This window comes from Podarcis liolepis (assembly GCF_965112155.1).
Source record: "Podarcis liolepis genome assembly, chromosome: 6".
Taxonomy (NCBI): domain Eukaryota; kingdom Metazoa; phylum Chordata; class Lepidosauria; order Squamata; family Lacertidae; genus Podarcis; species Podarcis liolepis.
The window spans coordinates 2,952,173-2,979,651 of NC_139559.1; the positions used below are offsets into that span (position 1 = coordinate 2,952,173).

The 27,479-nt window shown below is 46.4% G+C and overlaps 3 protein-coding genes and 3 long non-coding RNA genes across 8 annotated transcripts in view; 3 read left to right on the plus strand and 3 right to left on the minus strand.

Annotated features, from left to right (window-relative positions):
- Window positions 1-27,479, minus strand: part of CCM2L (CCM2 like scaffold protein) — an 881,881-nt gene that overhangs the window by 393,456 nt on the left and 460,946 nt on the right. The gene's annotated exons all lie outside the window — the stretch shown is intronic.
- Window positions 381-2,163, plus strand: LOC310708939. The gene is made up of 2 exons (XR_014527236.1): window positions 381-505; window positions 1,050-2,163. It is a non-coding gene; the product is annotated as an uncharacterized lncRNA (long non-coding RNA).
- MAPRE1 (microtubule associated protein RP/EB family member 1) lies at window positions 1,960-16,935 on the minus strand. The gene is made up of 7 exons (XM_083507725.1): window positions 16,801-16,935; window positions 14,307-14,430; window positions 10,773-10,918; window positions 7,985-8,192; window positions 6,972-7,090; window positions 5,907-6,059; window positions 1,960-4,942 (listed from the first exon to the last, which is right to left on the minus strand). Exons 2-7 carry the CDS (start codon window positions 14,425-14,427, stop codon window positions 4,886-4,888), a joined length of 804 nt encoding a protein of 267 aa, XP_083363851.1. The 5' UTR covers window positions 14,428-14,430; window positions 16,801-16,935; the 3' UTR covers window positions 1,960-4,885.
- Window positions 9,874-10,620, plus strand: LOC310708961. Its single transcript, XR_014527262.1, has 2 exons — window positions 9,874-10,013; window positions 10,379-10,620. It is a non-coding gene; the product is annotated as an uncharacterized lncRNA (long non-coding RNA).
- Window positions 16,910-20,106, plus strand: LOC310708926. Of its 2 annotated transcripts, none has more exons than XR_014527220.1 (2): window positions 16,910-17,057; window positions 19,656-20,106. It is a non-coding gene; the product is annotated as an uncharacterized lncRNA (long non-coding RNA). The 2 variants fall into 2 exon arrangements; XR_014527221.1 differs by having other exon boundaries at window positions 16,982-17,119.
- Window positions 20,048-27,479, minus strand: part of DNMT3B (DNA methyltransferase 3 beta) — a 63,609-nt gene continuing 56,177 nt past the window's right edge. For both annotated transcript variants that reach the window (XM_083507388.1, XM_083507389.1), the window contains 3 exons: window positions 26,490-26,559; window positions 25,196-25,314; window positions 20,048-23,176 (listed from right to left, as the gene is read on the minus strand). In XM_083507388.1, coding sequence (XP_083363514.1) covers window positions 23,035-23,176; window positions 25,196-25,314; window positions 26,490-26,559 — 331 coding nt within the window. In that variant the 3' untranslated portion in view covers window positions 20,048-23,034. The remainder of the gene's footprint in view (window positions 23,177-25,195; window positions 25,315-26,489; window positions 26,560-27,479) is intronic.

Sequence of the window (27,479 nt, forward strand, 5' to 3'; positions counted from 1 at the left end):
TTAGTATCCAACCTCTGCAGGACTCTGCAATCAACTTGCAAGGATTCAGCCGCTTGAGTGCCAATAAACTCAACTGTGATGTCACGCTTCAGAATGATTACCTCATTTCACTGAACTTCAGGAAGAGACAGCCGGGGCCTAGAATTCTCTCTGCTACGCATGCACTTAAAATATTGGTTTGAGATGAGGGTGGGAGGTGGGAGTTCAAGGACTAGTAAATGAATAGAATGTTAGACAGGGAATGTGCGGAGGTAACAGGCAAAGGCAGGCTGGAATTTTCCCCCAAAGACTATGCTTACAACAGAGGATTTGAGGTGGTGTAGGTCTCTTCTTCAGAGGAGTAGCTCCTAGTAAACAGAAATGGGAGGCGATATTTGGGGCAAATGGGCGTGCATAGGGAGAGGGGCAGAGATGCAGCAGCCCAGTTGGAAATGATCTTCCGGAGCACTCAGTAAAACCAGACGACAAAGGAAAGCAGGTGAAATCAGAGCTGGGGCACAAAAATGTGTTATTTGCAAATTATAAAAGGGACGCAGAAAGAAGAGGAACCACAGTCAGAGTATTGGTCAGATATTTTAGTATAGATTGTGGTTCCATGTTATGGGTTTGGGGGACGCTGGTGTGTGTGTTAGATGCCTTAGCAGGGCTTAACCTGAAAGCAAAAAATATTCCAGTAGCTATCAGCAACTACTAGGCAGAATGGCTTTGCTCTAACCTCCACTGTCAAATACCAGTTGCTAGTGATATTCAATTTCTGCTCAGTATAGACCTATTGAAATTAATAGACCCAACTTTGTGGGTTTCATTAATTTCTTTGGGTCTAGCCTGAGTAAAACTTAGTTGACTACCAACCACCCCTGTTATCCCAGGTTCTAGTCAAACACTCAAGTGCTGCACTACATTGACTTTGTGTCCCCATTAATTCTTCCAGTCTTTAAACGGCTTTGCCACATTAGGCAGGGCAAATGTGGATGTCCCGTAGACGGGGACAACCAAAACCTACTTCCCAAACAGCAGGTCCCTTTTTCTTTTGCAGAGCGCTTATTTAGGAAATCACAGCTGGAAGAACTTTGCCCTGGATGACTACAAACCATGTATTAGCTAAACTTGAACATTGCTTGTCCAGATGTTGACCACAGAGCCCAACTATTGAGTGTACATCTGAGCAGGGAGAGTCCTGTCCTTTTGAAACAGGTAGGATTCTATAAGTGCATTCTGTTCCCCCCAGGATGTGCTGGACAGATTGAGATGCCCGTGGGGCAACTTCATGATGTCCTGAACTCTAAGTGAGGGCATCCCTGTACATTGTGTTTACCTCTGAAGGCTGCCTCAGCTTGAAGCCACAACAGGAAGAGAGTGGGTTGCAGCCCAAAAAAGGGAGGCATGTCACATTCCCAGAGGCTATTATTGCATGGTCTTTTCTCCAGCACTGGGCTTCAATTCTAAAAGCACTGCATTTTTATGTAGTGCCTTCATTTCACTCTCTTAAATGGAGGTGTGTCAATCCTAGATAGCCAAAACAAGTGGGAGGAGAATAGCAAGCTTTAAGGAAAAAAAGGCTATGCATGTTCCACTGTGGTCTAGGAGGCTTACTCTCAAGAAAGTGTGTTCCAATTCAATAGTACTGTGTCCATTTGAAAGCTGGGAAAAGGGAACTGGCTAGCCCCGTTAGTTTAGGGAGATTACATTTAATCACTGGGTATCATGGTAGCAAGTGAGTGCCTTTGAGCCAATTCTCAAGTCTCTGGCATTAGGAAGGGCCATGACCTGGCTGTTAGCTTTCTGCCACTGGGAACAGGATGGGCATCTCAAGGCCAAATTCTCTCCATTCCTGGAGTGGAAACATTTACAACCTACTTCAGTGTTCTATGGGCGACGATCTGTAAACTGCTTTGAACACTGCAAGTTTCAAACAAATCTTTACCCAGCCAGAGAAATCACGATTCTGTGAAGACAATATTTTAATTGAAATGCTTGTAGTTTTATTTTAGTCTTGGAACAGTTACAGTAAGAATTGTCATTGCAAGTAAGAAGGTTGACAAGACTGAACAACAAGAGTTAAGAAAAGATATCCTGCAAGCCCACTTGCAAGACCAGATGTACGCTGTGGGGTACAGAGAGGTCCATGTCTTAGTTTTTGGTTGTTCTATTTAGTCTGCCTTCCACATATCTTCAAAAAAGGCCAAGATTAAGGCAGGCTTGCTTGCATTTTTATTTTTCCCCAAATGAAAGGATCCTTTCAGCAGGAGAGGACTTTGCATCAGGTACTGTACCAGAAGAGCAGATTTACTATCATTTTGGGAGGAGAGGTTGTGGCAGTTCTTGGTCCAGATGACACAATGAAGACTTCTTACATATTATACGCAACTCATTAAAATCTCAACACTTCTCTGGCCAAAAAGTGGGAGTTCTACACGTGAAGCTGCTACACGCCAGATTAGGTATCTTATTCTGGTGAAGACACAGCAAACATCAACTGTACGATGCCATAAAGGCGTCATCTCTAGGACAGCAGCTGAGATTGTCACAGTTCACCAGGTAAACTGACCCACCTGCCTCTCTCCCTCCACCCCCCTTCAGCAAAGACAACCCTGTGGCACAAACACAGCCAAAATAATGATGTTGTCCTTGTGAGACAGGTATGAACTAAGTGGAGCCTCCTACTATCAGAGCATCAATACCTTGCAGACAATACATTTTCCTTCACGTGTGCAGGAAGCCAAACAGCAAAAAGATTTGGTGTGTCATTTTTAAACCCCCAGCTAACTTCAGTGGATCATTACGTATCATTTGCAAAGAGCTGTTACTCTTATAGTAAGTCTTCAGAACCAGAGAAGGTATCTTGGGCAGTTATAAATGAAGAGTTGTCTCGTGGAACAAGCAGCCTCCATTGCCCATCTGTGCAGGCACTCAAAAAGTTTAACATGTGATAAGACATCACAGCAAGCAACTGCCTCTACATGAGGCTGCTTGTCAAAGACACTGGCAACACACAGACAGAACTATCTACATGAGTAATAAGGTAACCCGGTGTTTTGTGGGCAGCAAGCTGCCACAGAGCAAGCACACAGAGTCACAGCAACTTTTGTTGAACAACCCTATTGCTAGCAAGGGATATCGGGAGGAACACGCTGAAGCTCATCCTCAAGACGTTCTTTCACAAAACTGGTACAAATTGTGTCCACAGGGTTGCAGTGTGGTGCCCCTAGTAGCAATCTGATGCTGGGCAACTTCCAAGCAAAGAAACTGGGATCTCTGGGGGCCCAGAACAGAACCAGACCCACAAGAACATGACACTCCAGCAGACAGTTGCATTCTTGAAATAACAGAACTTTATTTAGAAACTGTTTAAAAGTAGAAAAAACCCTGTCAAGAGGAGTCTGGGTGGAATATGGTTTAGGGCACAAAGTATCTAGAAGGCCACAAGAGAAATAGCACCTCTGATGTTTTAAATAATGGCTTGCTTTTTTTGGCATTTGATGAATTTGGGTCTTCCTCTGAATTTCCATAGGGATTCATGCACTACACAACAGTTACCATAAAATGCTTTGCTTTCTACACACATTTAGAACACATAACCACTGGAAGCAAATGAACAAGAGCACACCAAGCCCAGAGGCTCAGTCTTAGCTGTGGGCAAGATCTCAAGAGGGCCCTCCCCAAAGAGCAGCAATCGACAGGGGGGGGTAGGTGGGCGGGATTTGCTCCACATAAGAGGGACAGGGTCAAGCATGAAATACTGTAATCGAGACTCATCTGAGCGCTGTATTTTCTGCAATATTGGATTTCCTATTTAATGCACACCAATCAGTGTTCTTTGCCAGCCGTCAGAAGCACCGGCAAAGGCTTAAACCTTGGGAGGCTAACTCAAGGAGGGGACACACAAACAGAGAGACAGTCTGGAGATCAAGACTGGCCTCAGTGCAGCACTGCAAAACAAAACTACCCAAATCAATACCGTTTAGTCAGCAGGCTTGGAAGAGGAGGAGGAGGAGGAAGGGGGCGCAGAGAGGAATAGGACCCACAAAATTCAATGGACCAGAGACACAAAAGCAGGTGGTGGGTGAGGGAGGGGGCTGGATGCAGGCTGCGAATTAGGTGAAGAGTTTTAAAAGGGATAGCCTTTTTGGTTTGGAAGACACCACATGCCATTGGCCACAGTACAGCAAAACCGAGAGGCCTTCAAGCACATCCGTATCTTACGCATTCTAGTCTTGCGACAGGCTACATACAGCAAAGTCTTTCCCCCTTACAACAGTCAGTGATCAGGAGGGCAGCTCTGAATAGATATTGGGCTGTTCTAATTACCCCTTACAGAGCCCTTACTGACTTGAGGCGCCAAGCAAGTCCTTCCAAAACAAGAAAGCCAGATGCTCAAACCCCAATATAGAACACACAAAATCTCTCATCACATTACTTCAATTTGGCATCTGGAAGCACATTTTAAGCCCCCTTAAGGCATCTCTTTAATTGCAGAACACATTTCATATTTGCTCAACCTTCCTGCGAAAAAGTCAACCCTGAAATTGCTCCACTACATACTCCCCACAGCCCACAAAAAGAAAAGAAAAACAGTACAGCAAACTCTCCACAAATCAGTGCCTTACCAGCAACCAAGCAACTCTGCAAACTCCAAATATTCAACCCCTTGCTTCCAAATTACACCAACTAGATGTTAATACTGCTCTGCTACAAAAGTGAGAAAAGAGCTCTCAAATTAAACCCATTGGAGGGGGGGGGAAGTATTAAAACTTACGCAAAGTGCACTTCAAGAGGTACTTTTTACTTATGAAAAGAATAAAATGGAGTATTTTAAGCACATGATTGGGGAAAGCTGATTTCTGAATTCTGCTATTGCTGCTCTGCTGGTACAGTCGGTGGACCACTAATACTCCTCTTGCTCCTCTGGTGGCGCTCCTTCATCTGGTATGACAAAACCTTCCTGAAAGGGAAAACAGAGATGCAGAGACCACTGCATTAATCAGCAAGGAACAGGGGGCAAAGGCAGGATGCCACCTTCCCTTAGAACAGGGGTTGCCAACCTTTCTAAACCAGTGGGCACACTGAGATTTTTTAAGTGCACTGTGGGCACCAGTCACAAAATGGCTGCCATGGTGCAACATAAAATTAGAGAGAGTACTGTGCTGGTAGGTCTTTCCTCAAAACTGCATACTCAAAGAGGTTTAACCTACTGAATTTCTGCCTGCCACGCAGTTGCTAATGGCACAAGAGTCCTATTTTTCCCCAGTGCCAACCCTAAAACAGAGCCTAGCCTGGGCAGACGTGTATACCATTGTACTGCAAGCTGATAACACAGTGAATCCTTAATGAGTGGCCGGCTTTTGGTTCTACACAGCAAGAGACTTACATAAGCTTCCCTGCAAAGTCTGCGCATTTTGCATTTGCCACTTTGCCTTTTTTGTAAAGTGGGTGAGAAGGGCACCTTTTCTGTTGTGGCGCCCACTCCATGAAACCATCACCTTTCTGAATTATGCTGTGCGCTCATGTGAATAATATTTTAGCACCTGCTGAAAGCTCATTTATTTCCAAGTCATTGCTAACAATTAAGACCAGTCTGTCTGTTTGGGTTTTAGTATCTACATGGTTATTGTTTAGGTGTTGGTGTTGTAATTTTTGTACTGTGCTGTATACCACTTTGTGGTTTTTAAAAGGAAAGTGGTATATTATTATTTTAAAATAATAGTTAAATAACCCCCACTGAAACCAGTGAAAGCTGTACAAGAATACTTCTGAGTGGCTGAGGAGCTGAACTTCTCTCAGTGGGGTTTGCACAGGAGGGATCTTCCTAACTAAACTGTGTCCCAAACGCTGCTGTAGGAGCAAGCATAGGCATAATCTGGAATGTCTAAGCCAGAAATTGGGGGAAGCATTCACCAGATACTTACATCCGTGGCATAAAGAATCTCCACAATCCTTTGAAGAACAGGGTCACTCTCTCCTTCATTCTCCTGACAGATCAGCTCAATGTTCCTCAGTTTTCCAAAGTAGAAGTCTCTTTCCTTCTCCAAATCTTCCACAGTCATCTTTAATACATTGATCTGCCAAAGAACAATTCACAGTGCTTCTTACAGAGAAAATGCTTGTGCCCAAGAAGGAACAAAGGGGAGGGCTTGCACATTTAAGGCTGCAATCTTAAGTCTCATTAAACTCAATAGGGCTTGTTACCAAGTAGATGTGTATAGAATTGCATTGAAATGTTGCTCTACCTATAAAATGCAAGCGATTATTGTGGGCGGGTAACTGTAAGAGACAACTTTGTATGTTTTGAGGTTTTAAGCAACACTGTACTCCTCTTAAGTTAGATGAACCAATGGTGTGCAATGTAATGGGTGGGCACTTTAAGCAGCAGTTTTCAGCACAACTCTTGTGGTAAGAATGGCGTGGAAACAACTTCACCAAGGTCCAGTCCCAAAGCAACATCTGTAAGGCGGCCAGGGCAGTCACCATATCATGTGGTTCTACTTACCAAGACCAATTTGGGCAACATAACCACTGCCAACAACTCTCTTCCGCTACAGTCTATACCTTTGGAGTCTATACCTCATGAATGTAGATTATGGGTGGAATTCAATGTCACGCTAAGGCATTTTTGCTTGTCAGGTAGAACAATCTTACTTCTCCCCCCATGTGCTATTCTGGGGGGGGGGGGTTCCTGATCCTCCCAAGAAGATTTGGGGAGCGCATGGGGGTGGAGGCAAAGGAGAGTACTGTTGCACTAGCAGTACTTGTGCTGGCTTCTAGGAGTGCAACCACTTAGCTGAATCTGGCCCGATGTCTAACAATACTGTTCACATCTCCATTACAAAGACGTGATCAGCACAGAAAACTCCAAAGTATCTCTCCCACAATCATGTTACTTTGAGATAATACACTGCAGTGCATTTGAGAGTCAAGACCACCCATGCCGTGAGCCTCTGCTGATCGGCGTAGCCTACTTGCTGGAAGCCCACCTGCTGGATCAGTTCAGCCGACTCTTCTTCCCCAATTCCTCCAGGAGCCTTTTTAACCATCGCAGGTCCAGTTTTATTAGCCACTGTTGTTCTCTGTGCAACCATGGGCCTCGCTGGAGCTGCAACACAGAAGGGTATTAGCTGCAGTTCCAAAATGCCCATTCCACACACCTGTGCTCCACATAGTAGCCAACTAAAGTGAGACAGCACCCAAAGTGTACCATCCCGTGTGCAGGAAAGCACCTTAACCCTACAGCCTCCAAGAATGCCATCTCCCTGTGAAGTGCTAAGTACCGAACACAGGCTTTACAACCGCTTTCTGTAAGGAAGCAGGGCGCTCTACTCTTGCTGCCTTCAGTTCTTGAGTTCCCACAAAACTGTGATCTACAAAAGGAAAGCATTTCTAGCTGTTATACGCGGAACTGAATCACACAGTATACCACCAGATTAGGAGCACCTGGTCACAGGTAAGACACAAGGCAATCCCCTTCCTGCTGGGGAGGAGCAGGATTAAAGGGCAGTCTCAAGCAGAGGGTGTTTGTTTCCTGTCTGGAGACCGGCACACCCTTGTGAAATATAGGAAGCGACAAGTTTCAACAACAGCCTGGATTTCAACAATGACTCGCAGGCATACATTAAAAGGGCTGTGCAAGCGCCAGAGTGTGAACACATCTTCACACAAGCACAACCCTGCACCACCTCTCAGTGCTGAGCATATCTCCAGATGTGAACCTGGATGGCACGTGGACGCTCATGCTATGTATTCATACTGGCACAAGAGGCATGAAGAGACAGAGCACACAACAGCGAGTCTCTGCCTCCAACAGAGGCTTCCTCTCCAGGCTGCCTCCCAATCCTCAGGTTCCTTGCTAGCAGCCTCTGGGCAAAAGCAGCCACAGAATCTGGATCCCGCAAGCCCCTCACCCAACACACAACGCAAAGGCATCCGATTATGAGAGCCCTGAACCATGAAGCTAGCCTGGTCAGACAGATTTGTCAACAGCTTGCCTTACCTGTGCCAGTAGAGCTAAGATTCTTTTTGGGTTTGTTGAGCAGGGGTACGACAAGAGCAGGGGCTGGGGCTGTCTCCTGGCCTTGCCGAGCTGCCACAGGGTCATAGTCTTTCCCATCGTAGTTTGCATCAAAGAATTTTTTGAACCACTGAACAAATTCAAAATTATCCTGGAATTTTCCTTTCACTAATTTGTCCACAGGAATTATCTGAGGGAAGAGAGGAGTATATTTAGTCCAGTGAGAAAAACAAAACACTCAAGATGTTTCTGAGATGAGTGGACAGGACTTGCCAGCTCCAGTTCATGAGATTCCTCCAGAAACTTGAGCCAGGAGAGAATAGGTAGGCCCAAGTTTTTCTGCACAGAGGTCATATTCCAACAAACTCTGGAGTGCATGCAGAACACCAATGAGGAAGCAAGCACGGGAATGATATCAAAATAATGTTACAACAAGGAAAGCCTGTTTTTATAATATTCTCTCCCATTCAGAGTTTAAAAATTGTGATGCAACAACTGTGTCTGATGTTCTTTTGGCCCTGTCAGCCTCTTACCTGCAGTCTTCAATACACACTGTACATGTTTGAATATGCTATTCTGCCATTTTTCTGCTTTAAAGTCAGGTGCAATTGGTAATTTTTGTCAGTGTTTGTAAAAAGCAAAAAAAAGAAGGAAAGGGTTCTGACCTCCCTTTGTCTCCTCAGCCTGGTCCTCGGACCCTTGTCGGCACAAAAGAGTCCACGAGAAAAGCCCTTGCAGAGTTTTATTCTTAAAAGTCCTTGTGCAAAACACGACTGAATAACTATACACACCAGCACCAACCAACCCAAACACCAGCCACAGCCCAAACTAACATTTCTCACTTATATATACAACTTGGTCCAGACCGCTGAGTCATGCTGACCCAGCTTTATTCGCATTAAAGAAACAGCGGCCATTTTAGCCGTGACAATTTTAAAGTGATAATTTAAAATACAGTGGTACCTCGGGTTACAGACGCTTAAGGTTATGCGTTTTCGGGTTGCGCACCGCGCCGAACCCGGAAGTACCGGAATGGGTTACTTCTGGGTTTTGGTAATCACGCTTTGCGCATGCGCAGAAGCACCAAATCGCGGCCCACACGTGCACAGACGTGGCGCTGCGGGTTGCGAACGTGCCTCCCGCACGGATCACGTTCGCAACCCGAGGTTCCACTGTAATGCAATTTTAAATTATGATTAAACTCAATCTGCCTTGCTCTCCACCACCGTCAGCCACAGTCTCTCTGCACTCTCCTCCACCTCTTATTCTTTCCCCACCACAGAGGTCTCTGCACCTCTTCCCTGTCTAGCCCCAAGTGAATCCAACTGCGGCTGAAAGCAGCACATCACGTAGCGGACAGGTGGGCGAGGCTGGCCCCAAACGGCCTGGTGGGTCTAATTAGGCCTGTGGGCCAGATGTTCCCCATAGCTACTTTTCCGCATGTATACTGGTATAGTTTATGTGTATGTCTGGAAAAACACAGTACAATGTTAACACAGTTTTTTACAAAGTGAGGTAGGAACGGGGATTTGGAATTTTCTCCTGAGGCCACAAATCATTTCAAAGTTGGTTGGCGCACAGCCTTCCATGTTCTGCATAACTGATACAAAAGGAAAAGTGCCAGAAACCTTTAGAAAATTGAACCATTTAGCCTTTGGTAGTGGGCTGAGATGGTGCAAACTATCCACAGCCCTCATGGGGAAGCCAGCAGTCTTCCATTGCTATTTTCATCGGTACAAAAGGGGCCTACTTGGCATTACCACACATGCCCTAACAAAAGCTCAACAGCTGATTTTTTTCCCCTAAGGAAAAGCAGCTTAGAGGAAGGTGCTTCACACACACACACACACACACACACACACACACGACATTTCTCTGCTACAAAGTGCTCTTTTCTCCCACCAATTTCCTCCTGTGGGGCATCAAAATGCATCTGTTCTCACACACAGTTTTGGAAGCCGTGTGTGTGCTGGGTTGGTGGAGGGAAGCATGTTTTACAACCAAAAAATAGGCAAAAGCCAAAGAGCCTCCTTTCCCTACACCACCTTCCCCCTCTCTTGCATGAATGTTTGCTTCACGCAAGTAGCCTCAAAGGCTGGTTCCCACTGGGGGAAAGCAACTGCTTCCAGGCAAGTCACATGAGGATTTTCGCTTAAATCTACACTATGACAAGGACACCTTCAAGACAAGAGGAGGCATTTTGCTGTTGTAGGCTGACAAGTGTTTTTGCACTTGTCTGGCAAGTTGCAAAAAGGGAGGGTTTGGATGTTCTGCCCTTCTATAGAAGACTATGAATTATTAGTCCATGCACAGTAGTCCAGGGAAATGTAATTCTGCCGCTTCTTGGAATTTTCCATTAATTCGGTGCTCTTACAGTTTTAATTCAACAGTGACTATTGTATTTATAGATCTTTTCTGTACAAATCAGGGAAACAGCTTTAAAAGACAAGAACTGCAACTGAGACCAAGATATGGTTAGTTGAAAGCAGATGGCATTCAGCATTATCTGAAGAAATGCACCCAGTTTAGGCCGACCAATACTGTTAGGTGACAGAACCCCTGATTTATCAACTTTTAATGAGAAACTGAGAAGGGAACACTGCCTGATGAGTGGCAGCTGCCAAGAATAAGTAGAAAAGACCAGCAATTTAGGACAAAAACAACACCAAGACTGCAAAAGAAAAGGAATATTTTAAGCCAGCATCCTGAAAACTGCATTTTTCTATAAAGGTGATTCAAAGCAAGTGCATTCCAAGACAAAAGAACTTACTTTGTCAACACCCATTCGTTTAAAACCTGCTTGTAGGACCTTGTAGTTTTGGATGTATTCGTGTTCCAACTTTGCCTGGAATTTTACTTTCTTCAGTGTTACAGAACCAGGGAACAGCATATCCATAAACTGACAATAAGCAGCACCTGAAAGGATAAAAAAAACAGGCACACTTGTGAAAAATTGAACTCGAGCAAGTGGAATGTGACGAAGACAAGAAGTAATAGAAATGCTAGCATATTCACAACAGTAGCAATCGCCCTCCTGCAACCACATTTCAACAAGCCTGTGGGAGTGCAGTATGACCAGACATCCACTACAGCTGTCTCTGGGATTGCAAACCCTTAGAGCAGTCACTAACAAAGTTTTAAGTTTTGCAAGAAAATCCATTCTTCCATCTCCCACCCAATTCAACAAATAAGACAGGGGAGATCATGAGTTCTACCGCCTTTACAGTTCCTGGTTAGCAAAACCAGACCACTGAAAAGTCACTAGTCAACAGACTGCATGGCATTATGGACAAACACTTCCAAGCTGTGACAATAAATTTGTCTCTTTGCTTGCTTTAGCAAGAGGCGCCTTTCCTCAACCCATGCTACTGCCAGAATGACAACCACCCTTTGTTCAGGGATAGATATACCCTATTACATGGGTAGGCAAACTGAGGCCCAGGGGCCGGATCCGGCTCAGTCGCCTTCTAAATCCGGCCTGCAGACGGTCTGAGAATCAGCGTGTTTTTACATGAGTAGAATGTGTGCTTTTATTTAAAATGCATCTCTGGGTTATTTGTGGGGCATAGGAATTTGTTCATTTCCCCCCCAAAATATAGTCCAGCCCCCCACAAGGTCTGAAGGACAGTGGACCGGCCCCTGCTGAAAAAGTTTGTTGGCCCCTGCCCTATTATCATTGGCATTCAGCTGCTCCCCACAAACTGGGACATGTCCGAGCAACAGCCCTTATTCAACACATGCTAAGTAAAGGCGGTGCTATAAGCCTGCAATATTGCTACTGAACAGCTACCTCATTGCTGAGAACCTGTTACTGTGGAATATGCAGGCGCCAACATTTCCACTTCTCCCAACACCTTAACACTTAAATCAAACCCATGATCATAGTCAGTCACAGATTCTAAGAGAACAGATACCACAATAGAAAAAGCAGACATCTTCTGCAGGAAGGTAGCATGGAACTTTAGCATCCCAGACTGTAACATTCCCTGTACCTAAACAGAGTGGGCACATTCCACATGGAATATTACCTACACAAGGAAATTTATTTATAAGCGGCTTGAATGAAAAAGAATTCTCCAAGTTGTGCACAGATAAAATGATAGACAAAGCATAGCTGCCCTTCCACATTCTCATAAGGATGTCAGCCTTCCCCAAAAGCAAGATACTTCAGGAGTTGAAAACAAATTCAATGGAATCACAACATGAGGTAATTGTTATGCATGACTGTTATGTTACACTTACTCATGGCTTCTGAAAAATCACTTCACTTGCTGCATTTTTTTTGTTGTGTTAACAAAGCTCCACAGGTGGTACAATGAGGAAATTAAGGTGACTGACCAGTTTGCTTCAGACAGTACAGGAGAATGGTAGTTAAAGCAGACTGCAAATAACCATTAAGGACAACATCTCTCAAAGTCTAGTTCTCCTCAAGCATAACAAAGGTGTTTCCGATCACCCTGATGAATCTAGAAGATTTTATTGTGATTACTCAATGACTGTTAACCTTCAAGAATGAGAATTCCTCAGTTCCCATTTCCTTACATCTTGATCCTATCGCTTCCTCAATCACTTTTGTTCTGTGGCAGCCATCAAGTTGACTACTCCAAAATTAACACAACACTTTATTTTTCCACTTTGTCAAAGCAGAATTGTTATCTTAGTGCCAATTCTTCTTCACTCTGAGCTCATCATCAGTACCCCCTCAACAGCGCACATGTAGCCATGGATGAGGGCAGCACTGCTCCCCATTGCAGGTAATAAATGTTATGTATTAACCCTCTCAGTACATTTGCCCGGCCATGTATTCACTTATCCCATTCTTTACACCCTCCGTTTCCATCAATCAATTTTTCACAATGACCATCACTGCCTGCACTGTGTAGTTCCTAATTCAGATGTGACTTGAAAGCCCTCCTAGATCTTCAACAATTACTGTGTCTGCACTAAGATATGCCTCATTCTCCCTTTGCTTTTCCTATTTGTACTGTACATTACAAGTCCACAAACTCAGTTTAACATTAAAAACAAAAACAAAACAAACAAGCAGCATTACAGCTTTGCAACACAGAAGCTCTGCTACCATCACTATGGATTCATCTCCTTTGAGGTTTATCCACAGCGCAGAAGTCTTGTGCAAGCATTGCTAACACCGGGCAACCTTCCATAGGGATTAATATAGGATTTTCAAAAACAGAACCTAGTTCTATCTTCTGCAAAGCTTAGAAATTCCCTTAAACAGAGGTGGCCCACGTTGGAATTCAGGCGTGGAGCCCAGATGGATTCAGATTGTTCCACTGGCTACATCTCTGCTAGAGATGGATGATATATCAATATTTTGTCTCTTACTGGTATGAACTCCAGAACATGATAAAGGTTTAGAAATTTTTCACCCTGTAATATATAGAGAATGCACTGCCCTGCTGACCCGGCAGGCAGGAAGCGGCACTTTACTGCAAAGTAAATGGCCATTTCCTGCCTGCCCACAATATCAAGGCATAAGCCCTTGCCTCCTCTCAGCTGGCATTGCAGAGTAAAGGGCTTTACTTTGCAGTAAAAGCTGCTTTATGCCTGCACAATCTGCAAGGCCATGGCTTTGCTCTTTAGTTATGCAGGTTCAAGGCACACACCTCATGTCTTTAAGGCACACACTTAAAGAGTAAACTCAGCACCAAATCAGGCTAAGCACAAAAATCAGGCTAAGCAGGATATCAAGGTCTCGACTCTGCCTGGTGTGTGCCTTAAAGCCCCGTAGATCTTGGGCTCCTGCTTCTGTTCAGGAAATGATGCATCACTTTTGCAGTAAAGACTTTACACATTTGGAAACTAAGGTGCAGACAATGCTGAAAGTCAAGGCACGACTGACAGGTATGAGGAACCTTTGGGCTTCCAGATGCTGCTGAAACTACATCTCCCATCATTCCCGGCCACTGACCACGCTTGCTAGGCTTGAAGAGAGTTGTAGTTCAGCCACACCTGGAAGGCTATATAGCATCTACCACAAAAACCCTTCCATGCCACAAGCAAGGGATAAGAAGCTGAATGTACCTGTAGAAATGCATACATATTAAAAGCAGATGGTTCAAACAAGCATGCCACACCCTACACAGAAAGGCACAAAAACATTTGTACTCACTTGGCTGTGGAAATTTATTCTGAACTCAATATGAGAAGCAGTTAAGACAAGGCAAGCAAAGCAAAAACCTATCAAGACAGCCTTCTAGCACCCACCACTGATTTTTCAAAGGAAAATAGTAATGCTTTGGAAACCTCAAGCAAGTTCCTCCGCTCTCAGCACTTTTCTTACCTGAGCAAAGCTGCTCTATCTTTGTCAAGTTCAATTGTAAGGACTCATTGATCCAGGCGAGCATGTCATGTCGACTCAAGTTATCGCTTGTCACCGAAGTGGAATACACATTAACGGCCATTTTCTGCAAGGGGAAATAACCAAGAAGGGATTTCGTTTATACACAGGCTAGTGAACCAGCACCTGCACATCTCAGGCTCCAAGGAAGCCTTTTCCAGACATCAAGAGCACAGTCACATCTGTTGGATATAAGCCACCTCCTTAGTATTACGTTTACTGGAGACAGTCTGGTTATTTATCAGAAATCTACTGTCTGAGTAATGTGATGAGACTGTATTTATACATAGCTGGATGCAAATGCTGTACTCACACTCAGGCACAGCAAGTAAACTTACTTTATTGTACCAGGAAATGCACTGCAATAGGCATAATGATCCACTGCAGGGAAGAGTACTATAACCCATTCAATTTAACAACTGGCTCAGAAACATTCTCTTTTACCAATAATGCTTATTCTCTTTCCACAAAATAGATAAAAGAGTAGAGATGAGATTTAAGAAGAACTCAGAGATGAATAAATAAGTAAATGAAGAGGCAGAAAGAGATTAGGAAAGGCTGAACGGATGCACTGGGTCTTCAAGGAAGATGAGCTGCTTCATTTTAGGCAAATACATGTCACAGGAAAGTTTAGTGGTAGATTCTGAACACTGGAGGAAGAGGAGGAGATGGCAAGATGCAGCGCATTGGTGCATTTTTATGCCCAATATGAAGTCTGAAGCAGCTGTTTCAAGAGAGGGCATGAACTGTTTGTTCACATTTCGCCCAAAATTAAATGGCAAGGTGTTTTTACACTAATGAAATTTAACTGGTTCAGAAACACATAGCAAAGCAGACATCCTCCTAATACAGTGGAACCTCAGGTTAAGTACCGGTACTTAATTCGTTCCGGAGGTCTGTTCTTAACCTGAAACTGTTCTTAACCTGAAGCACCACTTTAGCTAATGGGGCCTCCCGCTGCCGCCGGATAATGATTTCTGTTCTCATCCTGAAGCAAAGTTCTTAACCCGAGGTACTATTTCTGGGTTAGCGGAGTCTGTAACCTGAAGCGTATGTAACCCAAGGTACCACTGTACTGGCAATGAACTCTAAGGGCCTAGCCAGTCACTTTGGTTTAGCAGGCCATATAATGTGGCTGCATTGACTACAATGGCAAGGGATTACAATGGTACCTCTGGTTGCGAACGGCTTCCGTTCCGGAGGCCCATTTGCAACATGAAAAGAGTGAGCGCAACTCGCAGCGGCGCATCTGCACATGCGCAGGTTGCGATTCACCGCTTCTGCGCATGCTCACGACATCATTTTGTGCATCTGTGCATGTGCGAATGCTGAAACCCGGAACCCTTTCTGGTACTTCTGGGTTGTGGCAGGACGTAACCTGAAAGAACGTAACAGGAAGCAAACGTAACATGAGGTATGACTGTATGTGGAAGATCAGATGCGTATCTATTTTATGAACAGGAGAGCACCCCCAACCTAAGGATCGTGTTCCACACAGGCTTGGGTGAGCTCTGCTTTCCAGATAAAACATGTGACATTGCTGCTTCAGGAGGCATCCTGGAGGGGAGAGTTTTCCAGAAACACCTCCAGGAGTCTCTGCAGGCGCACCCGTGTTACGGTTCCCTTTTCCTTCTCACAGGGGAAGTGGCCGGACACCCCCAGTCCCTTCCCAGGCGTGTGAATCGCCCGTGAAACTCGAGTTCCCCATGAGTGGGAGGGAACAAGCCATGAACGGGGGCCAAAAATGAGTAGCTATGTGCTTTTCTCAGGAGCAGAGAAGCTTGGAGGAGCAAACTAGGCCAAGGCTGAGCGAGGGACCCTTGCAAGGAGGGGTACAGAGTGGGGGCTTTGCTGGGCAAGTGCCCCCCGTTCCCTGCCAGGGGGGTCCCCGACATTTCCGCAACTGACTCTCAAGCGCGGGGAACCCAGAGGTCCTCTAGACGGGGCAGGACCTACACCTGCCCCCTCACCATCATCATCATCGTGGCGATGGGAGCCGGCGAGCCCAAGCCCTCCGGGGGGCAACGTGCCGGCGGAGCGAGGCCGCCCCCAAGTCAGCCTCCCGCCTGCCCTTGTCCCCGGGGCGGGTCCCATTCCGGGGTTCCCCCCCCCCGGCCACCCACCGGCAGGCGGGCGGAGACAGAGACCGAAAAGGAGCGCTGCCCCATTTGCATAAAAACCGCACTCATCTGCATATGCAAATAGCACGCGGAAGGTTCTATCCCCCACCCCACCCCCACCCCCACCGCGCGCCAAGCGCGGCCTTTCGGTCGCGGCCGGAGCTAGGAGGGCGGGGCCCGGCCCGCCTCAGACTCGCCTCGCCAGGCCCAGCCCAGCCGGCCGCCGCCGCCCTCCCTTTCTCCTCAGCCGCCCCCAACGGAAGGACGGACGGACGGCTCTCCGTCTCCTTCGCCGCCGCGCCCTCAGAGCCCGTTACCTCAGTCGCTCGCCGTTCAAACCGGCCCCGCCCGCCTCGCCCGGGATATCGCGTCACGCGGCTACGCCGGCGGGCTGACGTCACTTCGGGGGAGAGCGGAGGAAAGAGGAAGGAGAGCCGCGTACGGCCGCGGGGAGGGGCTTCCAGAGAGGAAGAGGCGGGGTCGGTTTCCACGCCCGCCCTCCGTTGCTGAGAGACGGCGTTTCTGGCCCGCCTCCCGGCTTGAAAGACAGAGCGGCTGGCCAATTGGCGCGGCGGTGAGGAAAAGCGCGTGACGGCTCCGCCTCCTTTCACAAAGCAACGAGCTTCAGGGTCGTAGGTTCGAGTCCCTCGTTCGGCTTAATATTCCTGCGTTACAGGGGGTTGGACTAGATGACCCTCGGGTTCCCTTAGATTCTATAAATCTAAGATTTGCTGTTTCCCTCAGAGGGCCACGCCCCCTTTGTACCCAATTCTCTTCAGAGACTTTATCACGGCTGGTTTTTGTAACGCGTGTCAGGGAGACGTCAGGCCTGCACGTGTGAACGCTCCCTGCTTGCGCGAACAGAGAAGCGCTTCAAGAAAGCGCCCGCGGCTTCCTCAGCCGTCGACTCTTAACCGCGCGCCCCTCACGCATCAGGGACTACATTTCCCAGCGTGCCCCGAGGGGCGCACTCGTTTCTCGGTTAGGCGAGTCCGTCTTTCCGGCCGTGCATGCTGGGTAATGTAGTCCATCTGGGGAAAGCCACCCGATGTTGCACGTGTGATGACGCGCCGGCGGCCGGAAGTGGTTCCCGAGGGATGCTGGGTAGTGTAGTCCGAGCACGCCATTCATCTCTATAGAAACCATACATACCACCAGCCCGCTTCGGGCAATGGAAATAGGGACGTCCTATTCCATCATCATAATAAAAAAAAATATTTATATGCCACCAATTAAAGATTAAAAATAAGATGGAAGGCAGGATAGCTGTTGGTCTCCTTGGCTCAGGGGTCAGATAACTCCATTCCCTCCAACATTTCTCCAATGGAAATAGGGGATTCCTAAGGAAAAGCGGGACATTCTGGGATCAATTCAAAAATCAGGCTGGCCTCTGTAAATCCGAGACTATCCCTGGGAAATAGGGACACTTGGAGGGTCTGCAGTGGATAATGCTGTGGTTTTTTTATTTAAAAATAAGATAAAAATGAGAGTGAGTCCTTAGGCGAGCCCTTCCCTCTTCCCTCCAGCTCCCACCCACTGAAGGTGCAATAGTTGGTTGCCTTACAGGAGGAAGGAGAGAGAGGTTTGTGGCACCCTCAATCTCTATTGGCACAAGCCAGGCTTCGCCACATGCTCTTTGCTGGGGCTGATGAGACTTGTAGTGCCAACATCTGGAGGTTACCAGATGTCATGGTTTGCATTTTTGAGTGCTGAAAGTATTGGTGGGTCCCCAGATGTTGTTAGACTACAACTCCCATCAACCTTGAGCTCTGGTCTTGCTAGCTAGGAGTGATGGGAGTTGTAGTTTCAACATCTGGGGACCCACAGGTTGAGAAAGGCTGGCTTAAGGTGTAGAGATCTTTTCTATACTATTTGATTCAAGAAGGTTCTAGGACTTTCTCTGTGTGACACAAGCTACAAGCTGGAAGTTTCTAGCTGAAAAGCAAGTTTCCATTCTTCCTGTAAACAAGCAGAAGGTTCCTGATGTTTGGGTTATTTCTTTAGAGATGCTGAACAGCTGGCTTAAACTGGTATTGTTAATCTCTTTCTCTTAAGGTCATGCTCACGCTATCTTTTCTTAGTTCTCTATTTTGTGAGCTGATCTGTACATAGTATGTTTAAGGACTACGTTTTAGTCTTATTGTAAGTTTAAATTCATTTTTTATTGCAACTAGGTTTTTCTTAACAGGCTATGCCAATCCTGGAAGAGTTGGATTCGTGAGCTGTTATGCTCATTCCGCTCATTCTTCAGTAAATAATTTCAGGATGAAGCTGATTGTTTCGGAGTTATTTTTTTGGAACCTATATTGTGTTTACTCTGCTAACTAATGTTGATATTTGTTTTGGCTTGTTATGGAGCGAAACCATGTCACCATATTGGCTAAGGATGGCACACACTACTGTGGGTTGATGCCACTTGAATACAAACTTAAGGAAATTTTAATGCTTCTCCTTACCTGCCAGCTAAGAAGTGAATTTTGTATAAGTTTTGTTAAATAGTTACATCTTTTCATGCATTGACTTCCAACCCACACATCCAGAGTGTTTGTTCAGACCCTTTTCTACTGAGTTATATATCAAGCTCTTATATGTTACAGGAGAAAGAATAAGGAAATCTTAAGGCTTCTCCTTATCCACCAGCTAATAAGTGAATTTTGAATTCACAGAAGCTTATGCCAGAACAAATGTGTGTTTAAGTCTTTTAAAGCGCTGCAAATTGCTTTTTAGGAGTGTTGTGGAGATTGCAACTAAATAGGGAACACTAAGCCATTTGATCACCTGAAAATGTGGTACAGTGGTACCTCGGGATGCAAACAGGATCCGTTCCGGAGCCCCGTTCACATCCCGAACGGAATGCAAGACGCGACGACGCATCTGCGCGCACCATGTTTCGCCGCTTCCTCACATGCACGTGACGTCATTTTGAGCATCTGCGCATGCGCGAGCAGCAAAACCCGAAAGTAACGTGCTCCGTTATTTCCGGGTTGCCGCGGAGCGCAAATTGAATGCGCTCATCCCGAAGCACATTCAACTCGAGGTATGACTGTATTAATATTAAGCGTTATTATATTGTGCCAATCTTTGTTACTAATCATTGAGTCGTATTTTTGAAAAGGAGCAGGGTGCTTTGCAATCTTACTTTGGGCAACTTGCTCTTGGTTTCATTTTACAGATGGGGCAACTGCACCTGCGACACAGTCATGGCTGGATTTGAGAGCAATTCAAGAAACTGAATTCGGCTATGGGAAGCCCACCAGCATGACAGAATTCTTCCCACTTCCGATTCCCAGCAACATCCCTCCTTCTTCCTACAGATTTCTCCAGGCAATATGGTCCTTAGCATGAAATAACAGAGACCGGATCTGCAGTTCATTTCCCTTCTTTTCAACATTCTCATGGAATGCCAAACTCTTGTGGCTGGACCAACTTTAATCCTATTGCCAACAAAGATGCAAACTTGTGTGCATTCCCAATAGCCCCCCAGCCCCCCCCCCACTCCTCCAGGGTGAGAAGTAAACCACTCCCAATTAAGACACATCATTAAATAAAGAGAGAACGAACAAGTGGGTGCTCAGTTATAGAACACTGACTTTAATTAAACAATGGAAAATGTTCGAGGTAAACTCTTTAGTAACCAATTGTTTTCATTTCCAGTAAAACAAAACAAAAACAAAACACACAAACACAGAAAAACACAAAAGCACCCAATTTCCCCCTTGCAAAGGCTCAGACGTTCACTTTGGTACTGAGCTTCCACTTCACAAAGCTCATAAAAATGAAAACAATAGAAACAAACAAAAAGAGAAAAACAAGTTTGTCATATGTTTTTATAAAAACGATAGTATAAAAAAACAGTTTTGGCATCAAAAATTCTAAAAATATAGCACCAACGAGAGACAGGAAAACCTTATAAAACATTGTCACAAGAACATGCCTGGAATGCAGCTTTAAAAAGAGGCGAAAATGCAGTAAAATAGTGGGTTTTGCCCAGGAACAGACATCATAGTCATTGCTACTTTTTGTGCAAGTTTCACAAGTAGACAGTCGCCTCAGTTTCTTTCTCTACCTTGCTTCCTACAACTTGTCCTCCTCTGACGGAGGGTCTTTCAAGTCTTACTGTTTTTAGCAAAGAAGCCTAACTTGCTGAAATGGCAGATCTGCTATTGTGGTCTGGAAAACAAAATAATAAAAAGAAAATAAAGGACAAGAAGGCACATATGGTTAACTCCCTTTCTTGAGTTACATACATTTCCATTTCCATTCCAGCTGTTTGGTTTTCATGGACAAAGCTTGGGGTCGGAGGAACCCATGTACTTTCTGATCAGTGGCTCACTTGCTACCTGTTTATCTTAAGATCCATTCATGTGGCAGGAAAATCAGTGGAATTCCAGCACATGGGAGGGTCATGGTTTCAAGTCCAGGTATTCCAAATAAGCCAGACCTGGTACCCCCTCCTGTAATGTGTCTTCCGAGGCATCTCTGCTCAAGAATACTGGCGTTCATTCTCAAGCAGAAAGTAGAGGCTCCAGCTTAGTGTAGGACCAATTCACTACTCCAGTGTTGGCAGTTTCTTCAGCGGTGGCACAGATGAGAGAGAGGATACCTGGGTCAAGCAAAAAGTAGAGAAGGAGGAGGAAAGCTTCCTTCTCTGGTTTGAATTGGCTTCCCTGAGCTGTTCCTTCCTGAAGGACCGAGGCAGTGAAAGAGAACTTCCAGCCAACAGCCCAGTTTGATGCAATGCCTGCTGGAGATAAATCTGGGCAAAGCTGACATTGCTGCAGCTATGCTGGGAAGCAGAGGGGGGCATCTCTGCCATACTTAGTATGTTCCCCGAGGAACATGTTTTTGGCTGTTGTTCAGTGGGGGAGCTTGGACCTGGACCTTAAAATACTGATGGCGTGTGGGGAACAATCTTGAACAATCTGCGACGTGTCCACTAGGAAGGTCTTCTGCTCACAAGCCAATGGAAGGAATGCGAGGAGTGTGTGCCCACAGCCGTGCCCTTCTGCTTGCTCTCATTCCTATCAGTGGAGCTTCCTTTCCCCCCTGAATGATTCTTGGCCAACCTGCTACCCATTCTGCTTGACATCAAGTCAAGTGCTATGGCAACCTCCATAACAGTCTTCCCCAACCTAGAAGCCACCAGGTTAGGGAAGACTGCTCGAGGAGTTGTGGGCTAGAAAAGCACGTCCCCACAGCTGCCTGATCCGAAAAGGGTCTCCTTTCTTTGGCAAGTGGCACAGAACCAGGAGGCACGTGAAAGGATCTCTCCACCTCCATGGGAAAGAACCCATTGAGTTGCATCATATCCACTGTATCAAATGCTGCTTCTTAGCACATGGCAGTGCCTTGATGGGTGGAAAGAGAGACGATCTACAAAAACAAGTTGCCCCGGCAGACGGATGTCATTTCCTTTCCATAAAAAAGCCAGTGGTACAAGGTAATGCCAACGGAGGGGTGGGGGAACAAAGCTAACATTCATGAGGAAAATAGCAGCATCAATAAGTTTCAGACCTGATGTCCCTCTGCATGAAGTTCTCTTGGGGACATTGCAAACAAAGATCAACGTGTCCTACAGGTTTTGAGTCCACAGCAGCATAGGCATTTGTAGAATTTTTTGGAGGGTAGGGGCCAAATGTGACGCTCTTATTCCCCTTTGCTCAACCCCAAAGGCCAAGAGATCTTCTCTGCCCCCCAGGTGAAACAAGAATTTGTGGGGAAGCTCAGAGAAGCTCTTGCAAGGGGCTCTGGGTCACTTCAATGGGTCTGTGCAAGAAAAACCCAGGTGGACTGTATGTTAACAGCACATTTTTTAAAGATAGATTAGTAGTTTAAAAGTATACCTGGATGCATTTGGCAGAGTTGGTTGTTTGGTTTTCTTTTCCTCTAGCTACTATAATTATCCCACACTTGTGTTTCAGCTAAATTCCTCTTGAGGAATTTCCACCATTCACACATAACGCTGAAAAAAGCAGCAGCCAAGTGTCTCGCTTTTTAAAAAAAGTTTTGTTCTATATATTTATATATATTTTAGAAGTTTAAAAAGAAGGATAAAAAGGAGAAGAGTCTCCTCGTCTTATCCTGATTGTTCCAGTGTACAAAAAGCAGCAAGGCAGGATTGTTGCTGCAATTTTGGTTTCTTCGTGATTGTCCCTGGAGAGATTCTGTCGCTCATCCTTTTAAAAATTATTTTTCAAGTTTGTGGGGTTTTCGTACAGCCCGTCAGAAAACTGCCTCTCAGTCGGGCAGCGACTGACATTGATCTTAGGGGGGAAATGCTTGGCTAATGCTGCAGTTGTGTCCCTCCATGGACACAACAGTGTTTTGCACAGTGAGTAAACAGAGGTCTTTTGACCTTTTAGAAATGTCAGTATTGATGGAAAGGAACATTCCCATCCTTCCAGTCTCCATGGTGGCGCTTGCAGATGGTGGCGAAGGGGAGATGCTGCGCTGTGGGTCGCACTTGCAGGAGGGTATCGTTCCAAGCTCCTTGCCGCCCTGCTCTCCCAAGGCTGCTTGCTCCAAGGAGACCTGGGCACCCCACCTGCTCCCTAGTCGCAGGCAAAATAATCCTTGAGTGGAGCAAACAGGTGGCGGATGACCGGGACACTCCATGCCCTGCCAAGCAGCTTCTGGCGAGTTCCACGCCCCATGTTGGACAAGTCGGTGTAATGGTGGGGGAAGCCAAAGATCCTGTGGTAGCAGCAAAGAGAGTGGTTAGTTTAGTTTCTCTGATTTGCCTTAACAAAAGGAAGCCCCAAAGCAACGTACAGTGGTACCTCGGGTTACATACGCTTCAGGTTACATACACTTCAGGTTACAGACTCCACTAACCCAGAAATAGTACCTCGGGTTAAGAACGTTGCTTCAGGATAAGAACAGAAATTGTGCAGCGGCGGCGCGGCAGCAGCGGGAGGCCCCATTAGCTAAAGTGGTGTTTCAGGTTAAGAACAGTTTCAGGTTAAGAACGGACCTCCGGAACAAATTAAGTTAAGGGAGCTGGGCATGTTTAGCCTGGAGAAGAGGAGGTTAAGGGGTGATATGATAGCCATGTTCAAATATATAAAAGGATGTCACATAGAGGAGGGAGAAAGGTTGTTTTCTGCTGCTCCAGAGAAACGGACACGGAGCAATGGATCCAAACTACAAGAAAGAAGATTCCACCTAAACATTAGGAAGAACTTCCTGACAGTAAGAGCTGTTTGACAGTGGAATTTGCTGCCAAGGAGTGTGGTGGAGTCTCCTTCTTTGGAGGTCTTTAAGCAGAGGCTTGACAACCATATGTCAGGAGTGCTCTGGTGGTGTTTCCTGCTTGGCAGGGGGTTGGACTCGATGGCCCTTGTGGTCTCTTCCAACTCTATGATTCTATGATTATAAGTTCTTAACCTGAGGTACCACTGTACACTGTAAACCTATAATAAAATTACATAAGCAATATGAAACCTAGCAACAAGACTATCGTATGCCGGGGAAACAAGACATCTCTGCCTATTGCAGAAACGTCGTTGAGGGTGGTGCCCAGATAGCAGGGCTGGCCCAAGACACTTTGCACCGCAAAATGGCATCCACCAGCCCCATGCGGGAAGAAGAGGCGTGCAAAGATGTACACCTGGAACAAGACGGGAATAAAGATTTACACTGGGAAGAATGGTGGGAGGAAACTGGTAGAGCTTCCTAATATTCACCCAGATGTCACTTTCCAGGTGCCACGGGTCAGGTCCTGCCTCCAAGGATTGTGCCGCAAGTGCTGCTGTGGTGGTAGCAGCATGCAACACAGTCCTTGGAGGCCGGAATTGCTGCCCCATGGATACTGCAGCCCAAGGTGGTCGCCACATCTTGCCTCTTGGATGGGCTGGCCCTGCAAGAGGGCCTCCCCAAAGAGAGCGCTCCATAGACAGGGAGCAATCGCGGAGAAGGCCCAATTTCTCCTCAGCGCCCTTTGGATGTGAGGCGCAGAGAAGGGTCTCCGCGTATGGTGAGGATTCCGGGGTCTGGGCAGGTACACATGAGGAAATGTATTGAGGTCTCAAGCCATTAAAGCCATTAGAGGGGAAACCAGAGCCTTGAATTGCTGAAAACTTTTCCATTCTGCCAGGCCTATGCAGAGTGGCTGGGACAACCCAGCCAGATGGGCATGATATTATTATTATTATTATTATTATTATTATTAGTCAGGCAAGTTTGAATACACCCATACCCCACACCAGTCCACTGATGTTTCTTTTTAATTCTTTTGGTTATAACTTGCTTTTAACATTTATGATTTTACTGTATGGTTTTATAGAATTTTAAACTACTGTGATTATGATGCCAAGGCATAGATAAATATTATTCTCAAATGAATTAAATTGTTTTGCCTCATTTCCCCCCCCCCCCTGTGGTGTAATGCATTTACATTTGTGTTTCCAAAGGTAAGTCACTTGGAGACCTAGTTAGGTAACATGCAACTGATAAGTCTAATAATGAATAACAACAGGAACAAATCATAACAATTGAAAAGAGTGGTAGAAGTAACGACTCCATGACAAATAATCTTTAACATGCACCCCTTTGCAGGAAAACAAATATTTGCTCCTCTTGAAGAGAGGCTGGAGCCCCAACTGCTCTGAAGAAAAGCATTTCCTGGGCAGCTCCTGCCTGTTTCCTTTCATCTCTCCCTCCCTCCCACCCCCCTTGCCATGCGCCATTATCCCACCCCCCCTTGTATCCCACCTTTCCAATTCAGTGCACCACAAATTGTCGTCCTTGCCATTCATCCGCACTGGGAAAGTCTGGGCTTTCCCCTGCCTGATGGAATTAGACTTTGTGGTGATGGTCTGGACCTTTTTCAACTGAAAGAGAAGAAAAGCAAACATTTTTAAAACACACACACACAAATGACCACCCTAAAGGACCCCGGACCATTAGGTCCAGTCGTGGCTGACTCTGGGGTTGCGGCACTCATCTCGCTTTATTGGCCGAGGGAGCCGGCGTACAGCTTCTGGGTCATGTGGCCAGCAGGACTAAGCCGCTTCTGGCGAACCAGAGCAGCGCACGGAAACGCCCGTTACCTTCCTGCCGGAGCGGTACCTATTTATCTACTTGCACTTTGGCGTGCTTTCGAACTGCTAGGTTGGCAGGAGCAGGGACTGAGCAACGGGAGCTCACCCCATGGCGGGGATTCGAACCGCCGACCTTCTGATCGGCAAGTCCAAGGCTCTGTGGTTTAACCCACAGCGCCACCCGCATCCCTACAAATGACCACACACACCCCAAAAATACAAGTGCTCTGTGTGAAGGTTTCCAGAAAGTGGTAGTATTAATGCCGTTCAGCAGAGGAAGGGAGCGAGGCTGGCTCTGTCCAGTGATTTTAGGCTTCTCATCCATCAGCCAGAAATGCGCTCAGATGTCACTGGTATGCCTTCAAGTGGCGGGGGGGGGGGAGGTAGGGAGGTATTTTGCCCAGAAGGCAGCTAAAAATATCCAGATGAAAAGCAGCCGCTGGGAGGTCACTGCCGGGCCCTCAGGAATGCGAAAGAGGGTCTTTGCATCTCTTCCTCAGAGGGGACAATGTCCCCTTAGTGGCGCATCCGCCCCCTCCAACTCAGAGATCCATTTTGGGCTTCATTTTGTCATATCTGTGGAATGTCTGGGTCCCTTGCTCACAAGTAGAGAAGGGGAGAGACAGAAGGGAGAGTGTCTCGCCGTTTCGTTCGGCATAAAGAGCCTCACATGGGTGGGTAGTGGGGGGAGGGCAGCAGGAAAGAGGAGCACCCCAGGGTCCACTAGAGATATAATATAGGCAACGTGGGACGTGATTTGCAGGGCGAGAGACCCAGGGGGCATTCCATAGCCCAGCCCTTTGCCAACTTGGACCTTCCAGCTGTTGTTGGCCAACAACATCTGGAGGTCACTGGGTTGGCAAAGGTTGTCGTTACCTTTCTTCCCCCCTGGATCTTTCATAAGAATGGAGGGGGGCGAATAAGAATGGAGGAACTACTTGAAATGGGGAAAGTACCAAAAGTACCTTGGCTGTTCTGCCATACTCCAAGCAGTCCTGAAGTTCAAGTTTATCCGTCGTCGAAGCTACCAGGGGCCTAAGAAAAGACAAAGCGAATTACTCTCTAAGCCACGGCCCCATTGTCCTCCAAGCTCATCATTTTAGAGCAATGTGGGGGAACTTTGGCCCTCTATCTGTTGCTGAGCGCATGTTGTGGTTGTTGTAATGTTTGGAAAGGTTCAGGAGAGGGCTCCCGAAATGATCAAGGGCATGGAGCGAATCAACTACAAAGGTTGCAGCATTTGGGACTTTTTAGTTTACAGAAAAGGCAAGTAAGAGGCAACAGGGCAGAATTTATAAAATGACGCATAGCATACGGGATTTCCCAAACTTGGGTTTTTGGCTGTTTTTTGGACTACAGTTCCCATCATCCCTGACCACTGGTCCTGCTAGCTAGGGATGATGGGAGTTGTAGTCCAAATACAGCTGAAGACCCAGGTTTGGGGAACCTGGGAGAGGGATGTTTTTCTCCCTCATCACACTGGAGTTTGTGGACATCCGATGAAGCTGAGCGATGGAATATTCCTTCTGCACTGGCTCCCAGTGGAGTATCGGGTCAGGTTCAAGGTGCTGGTTTTGACCTTTAAAGCCCTTTGTGGCTTAGGGCCCTCGTATTTGTGGGACCGCCTCTCCTGATCTGCCCCCGTAGAGGACCTTAAGGTCCATAATCATAGTTTAGAGGTCCTGGCCCCTAAGGAAGTCAGATTATCCTCCACCAGGGCCAGGGGCTTCTCAGTGATGGCTCCGACCTAGTGGAATGCTCTGTCCCATGAGACCAGGGCCCTGCAGGATTTAACCTCCCTCTGCAGGGCCTGTAAAACAGAGCTATTCTGCCTGGCTTTCTATTTGAACTTAGCCTGATCTTTCATTCCCCTTCCTTCTTTCCCTCCCTCTCCCCTTTTTATGAAGATTACCTGCTCTGGGATCCCACATCTAATTCTCCCCTGGTCTCCTCGG

Coding starts and splice junctions, on each gene's coding strand:
- MAPRE1 (XM_083507725.1), bottom strand. CDS start 14,427: ATGGCCGTTAATGTGTATTCCACTTCGGTGACAAGCGATAACTTGAGT. Junction 7,091..7,984: donor TCTTAGCTCTACTGGCACAG/GTAAGGCAAGCT, acceptor TCTGTGTTGCAG/CTCCAGCGAGGCCCATGGTT. Junction 4,943..5,906: donor AGATTCTTTATGCCACGGAT/GTAAGTATCTGG, acceptor TTTCCCTTTCAG/GAAGGTTTTGTCATACCAGA.